This window comes from Nansenia antarctica, assembly GCF_963989245.1.
Source record: "Nansenia antarctica genome assembly, chromosome: 17".
NCBI lineage: Eukaryota > Metazoa > Chordata > Actinopteri > Argentiniformes > Microstomatidae > Nansenia > Nansenia antarctica.
In genome coordinates this window covers 9,349,922-9,355,518 of record NC_137687.1, presented here as the reverse complement: position 1 = coordinate 9,355,518, position 5,597 = coordinate 9,349,922, and the positions used below count along the sequence as shown (strand labels likewise).

Here is a 5,597-nt window from a genome sequence, read left to right as displayed (position 1 = left end):
CTCCTTTCCTCTTCTCTCCTCTCCTCTCCTTTCCTCTCCTCTCCTCTCCTTTCCTCTCCTCTCCTTTCCTCTCTTCTCCTCTCCTCTCCTCTCCTTTCCTTTCCTCTCCTCTCCTCTCCTCTGCTTTTCTTTCCACTTCTGTTCCCTTATCCCTCTATCACCTCCTCATATTTTCCTCTCCTCTATTTCCTATCTCCAATCCTCTACTCTGAATCTTTCTCATCCCTCTTTCAATCCCTCATTTGCTACTCTCCTCTGAACTCTTGTGGCCAGAACGTGTTACTGCAGAGAGAGAAAGTGAGAAATAGAGAGAAAGAAAGAGAAAGAGAGAGAGAGAAATAGGAATAAGAGAGACAGAGAGAGAAGTCCCGAGAATTAGACATAGGGGTAGGTGTTTAGGTAAGTGATAAGTAACCCCTGACCCCTGTGTGAACTCTGACCTCTAGAGAAAAGGTCGGAGGTCAGGAAGGTTCCGCCAGAGCGCCCTGAGCACCTACCTCAGAGAGACCAGGACAAAGGTACACACCTCTTGGTCACACTACGGCTTGCCTTGGCCCACTATGACCTGCTTCAGCCCTCTTTGGCCTGCTTCAGCCCTCTATGGCCTGCTTTCAGCCTTCTATGACCTGCTTCAGCCCTCTATAACCTGCTTCAGCCCTCTATGGCCTGCTTCAGCCCTCGATGACCTGCTTCAGCCCTCTATAGCCCAATGCACACGGCGTGCGATTTTGTCGCACGACAACATTCGATTCTCAATTCTTTGAATTATTTCAATTGGTGTGAATGGAGAATCGAATGTTGTCGTGCGATAATATCGCATCGCACGCCGTGTGCATTGTCTCATTCAAAACAATGGAATCGAATTCGGCGGTGCGACAAAATCGGGGCCGTGTGCATTGACCTTATGACCTGCTTCAGCCCAGAACGATCGCAAGGATTCTAACCCTAACCCTAATCCTTGTGATCGTTCTGGCTCATAGGGCCTAACCCTAACCCTAACCCTAACGAATTACTAAACCGAGGGAACGGATTACTAAACCGAGGGAACGGATTCACACATCAAATATTTTTTTCCTACCATATGACCCCAGGGGGGCTCCGTATGTTACAGTAGTCAGACATATCGGATAATGTCTCTAAGATACAACTGCTCTCCTGACTTGAAACAAAGTCAAACAGTAGAAAGCTAGCAGAGACATGCTAAGCTAATCATAGAAAGCTAGCTAGCTAAGAGTTTCATAACCTCTTGGCTACTCTACTGTGTTAAATTAAGAAATAGAACGACCTAGCTATTTCCATTTACTTTTTTATCAAGATTCGTTCTGCACTAAAACAATCAGATAATTTCTGCCCTCAAAGTTGACAGCATATTGCAAGAGGTGTGTGTGTGTGTGCGTGTGTGTATGTGTGTTTGTGACACCCTCACATTAAAACCTATTGTTTCCCCCTGTGATTGTGTCCCTGTGTGTGTACCTGTGTGTGTGTGTGTCTGTGTGTACCTGTGTGTGTGTGTGTGTGTGTGTGTGTAGGTGAGGAGGTGAAGATTCCAGACATCCCTAAGCCTGCCCTCCCGTCTGTCCCTCCCAAGAAGCCCCTCCCTCCCAAGACCCCCACCTCCTCTGCCCCCCCGAGACGCCCCGACAGACCTGAGAGACCTCCTACCATGCAGTCAGTACACACACACACACACACACACACACACACACACACACGCACACACACACACACGCACACGCACACACTAATGTACACTAATGTTGTTTACCTGTTCAGGTGTGAGAGCCCCAAGTCTGAGGGCGGGGCTACTACACCAGATTCCATCTCTGACAAGTCACATGACCTGGGTGAGTTTGACTGACAGGTCACATGACCCGGGTGAGTTTGACTGACAGGTCGGGGGGCGAATCAGGATCAGTTTGACCGATATTTGACGAGACAGTCCTCCAATCAGAGCAGGCTATGTTAGGAGTTCATCAGCACGCAGGGGTCTCTCTCTCTCTCTCTCTCTCTCTCTCTCTCTCTCTCTCTCTCTCTCTCTCTCTCTCCTGCTGGCTCTCTCCCTGTCTTTAGCTACCTCTGCCCTCTCTCTTAGACAAAGTGTGTGTGTGTGTGTGTATGTGTGTGTATGTGTGTGTGTGTGTGTGTGTGTGTGTGTGTGCGTGTGTGTGCGTGTGTGTGTGTGTGTGACAGTACATCTGGTCAAACTATTACTAGTACACCCATGGGTTAACACTTTGTGTGTGTGTGTCTTTGTGTGTGTGCTTGCGTGCCTGCGCGTGCATGTGTGTGTGCGTGTGTGTGTGTGCATGCGTGCCTGTGCGTGCGTGTGTGTGTGTGTGTGTGTGTGTGTGTAGACCTGGACTCGGTGGTCTCGTCGACAGAGAAGCTGAACCATCCCACCGTGACACGGCCGCGCATCTCAGACCGACGACCCCGCTCACAGATCTTTACTGCAGTGAGTACACACACACACACACACACACACACACACACACACACACACACACTCACACACAAGAAAAAATACAACCTGTAGAGAGATTGACGTTTGATGATTGATGATTGATTGATGTTCCCCTCTCTCTCTCCCTCTCTCTCTCCCTCACTCCTTCTTTCTTTCTTTCTTTCTTTCTCTCTCTCTCTCTGTCTCTCTCTATCTCTCTCTCGCTCTCTCTCGTCCCCCTAGTCGTCTCTGTCCAGTCTTGACCTGTTGGACTCTCCTGTGGCGGTGGAGGAGGAAAAGAAAGAAAAGGAGAAGGAGAAGGAGAAAGAGAAAGAGAAGGGGAAGGAGGATCAGGATTCTCTCCCTCTGAGGCCTGTGGACGTATCCCGGAGGAAAGCAGTTCCCTCCATCACTGTAAGACCCCCCCCCCCCCTCCCCTCCCCTCCATCACTGTAAGACCCTCCCCTCCCCTCCCCAACAACCTGTCTCTGTTTCGTAGTAAACTTTATTAGATTTGTACATTAACTTGTTCCTCTAGCAGTGGTTGTCACTCAAGTGGCACATTTTGATCTGTGTGTGTGTGTGTGTGTGTGTGATCTGTGTGTGTGTGTGTGTGTGTGTTCCCAGGTACCAGACAGTAAGTCAGCGCTGCCCCCCAAGCCTGCCATCCCCCCGCCCACCAGCTGCCCCCCCCAGCGCTCCCCCTCGCCCTCCACTTCCTCTCTAAGCCCCTCCCCCGAGGCCCGACTCACGCCCCTGACTCCGCCCCTGACTCCGCCCCTGACTCCGCCCACCCTGGAGGAGCTGAGGGCCCAGCTCAGAGACCTGAGGGCCTCTGTAGAACTACTCAAGAGCCAGCACAGGTGTGTGTGTGTGTGTGTGTCTGTCTCTGTGTGTGTGTGTGTGTGTGTGTGTGTGTGTCTTTGTGTGTGTCTTTGTGTGTGTGTGTCCGTGTGTGTGTGTGTGTGTGTGTGTGTGTCTGTGTGTGTGTGTGGGTGGGTGGGTGTGCCAGTAGAAAAGATCATGAAATCATGAAATATTGAGTCATTTGACACATTTGAATGTGTGTCTCTGTACCTCAGACAGGAGATAAAGCAGCTAGCCAACGAGTTGGACGAGGAGAAGAAGATCCGCATCTGTCTACAGGTGAGCTGTAAACACACACACACACACACACACACACACCCAACCCCACACACACACACGTACACACGGACACAGACACACACACACACATGGACAGACACACAGACACATGGACAGACACACAGACACACACACACCAGGGTTTCCGTTAGAAAAATTTGGTGCCGGTCAACGTGTCCGGGAAGATTTCAATTTGTCGGACAAACGGGAAAAATTCCGGTCATCATATTAGAATATAATATAGGTGTTTGTCGCGGTGATTAGCTGTTGTGTAGCCTATATAGGCCATTTAATGTCCATTTCTCATCCGATACGATTAGATCGCGAACTATATAATAATATAGGCTTTCATGATTCGCATGCGCTATGGCATAATATGTTCAGGGCTGCACGCGCGCCACACTGGGCAGCCTAGTCACCTTTGCTACTTTGAATTACGACTGTAGGCTACTTTAAGATGTTTATTTCAATTGCATTAATGGGATTTGAGTATGTAATTGGTAATTTTAAGTATGCCTAGTTTAGCTTTTGATGGCTATTTGAACGGACTGCATCGATCGATCAATGAACGGACATTACGTTAACTGAAGTGTGTTAAATAGTTTCACGACAGTAATGTACGTTTTTTATATTCTCTTTCCAGTTTTACCCTTTTTATCAATAAAACAACGTAATTTCTATAACCACGTCTCGCTGATTGGGAAGGCATTAAGTCTAGCTGCCTGTCAAATCATACTTTCTCGGACTCGGGAGTATGAGAATGGGGAGGATGTATCGGGGGGATACACACCCGTGGACTATTTCACCTTAGTGGCACAAATTAAACTCTAACACTATAGATAGACTAAAATGATGGACACCGACTGAATAACTGAGTGGGGGAAGACAGGTCTCAAATGTGAAACAATTATAACATTTAATACATAAAGATAAAACATACACAAATATATAACATTGATATCCCTAAACTCAAATGTAGTGTGGTATTGTCAACCTAATCTAATCAATCCTAATCTAATGGTACCAGTAGCCCAGGTTGTCGATAGTAGCGCACTACTCCCATAGTACTTCTCCCGACTCAGGGCTGGAACGGGCACGGCAGGCTCAATCAATGAACGGGGTTGAGATGGCCGCTAGCGTCCTTTACTAGCCGCATCTCACGGCCCTCGGTGGTCATTCACTGTGCTCTAGCACATCCAAAACACGCAGAACAATAACCTTGACTCCGGTCACTGCAGTGGTTTTATTTAGACTAGATCAAACTAAATTACGGTAACTGACTAAACTACGGTACTCGCGCCGTTGAGAGACAGGGTTGCCAGATGGGGCGGGTTACCGCCGAATGGGCTACTGTGTTTAGCGGTTATTTTCACCGGACAATATGACCGAAGAGGTTTAAATATGTCGATTATTCTGACTTCAACAGATTTTATCGGACAAAGACCGGTAATTACCGGTTACACACACACACACACATACACACACACACACACACACACACACACACACACCCAACCCCACACACACACACGTACACACGGACATAGACACGGACACACACACACACACACACATGGACAGACACACAGACACATGGACAGACACACAGACACAGACACACACACACACACACACACACACACACACACACACACACGTTGTGGTAGCTGAGCGTTTCCCTCTGTATTTCAGATGGATGTGGAGCACATAAAGAAGAGCCTGTCCAAATGAGTCCTGAACCATCCCTGGGCGCACACTGATGACATCACTGCGCTGGAGGAGCTGGTGGATGGCATCATCATCAGGGGGTTGAAGCTTGACGGCTCAGCCAAAGATATATTTTTCGTGCCAAAAGATAAAAGCAACAACAACAACAACAACAACAACAACAACAACAACAACAACAACAACAACGACGAACAGCACCATGGGAACAACAAAAACACCACCAATAACCCCGCCCCCCTGACCCTAAGCCCCGCCTCCTTCCTTGTTTACTTGTTTGTTG

At 48.3% G+C, this 5,597-nt stretch overlaps 1 protein-coding gene across 1 annotated transcript in view; it reads left to right on the top strand.

Moving 5' to 3' along the window:
* Nucleotides 1-5,320, top strand: part of sh3kbp1 (SH3-domain kinase binding protein 1) — a gene marked incomplete at both ends in the record, with an annotated part of 33,427 nt that extends 28,107 nt beyond the window's left edge. The window contains 8 exons of the mRNA XM_080547276.1: nucleotides 447-518; nucleotides 1,530-1,668; nucleotides 1,774-1,844; nucleotides 2,355-2,455; nucleotides 2,687-2,857; nucleotides 3,071-3,306; nucleotides 3,526-3,589; nucleotides 5,282-5,320. Coding sequence (XP_080403402.1) covers nucleotides 447-518; nucleotides 1,530-1,668; nucleotides 1,774-1,844; nucleotides 2,355-2,455; nucleotides 2,687-2,857; nucleotides 3,071-3,306; nucleotides 3,526-3,589; nucleotides 5,282-5,320 — 893 coding nt within the window. The remainder of the gene's footprint in view (nucleotides 1-446; nucleotides 519-1,529; nucleotides 1,669-1,773; nucleotides 1,845-2,354; nucleotides 2,456-2,686; nucleotides 2,858-3,070; nucleotides 3,307-3,525; nucleotides 3,590-5,281) is intronic.
* Nucleotides 5,321-5,597: the final 277 nt, after the last annotated feature.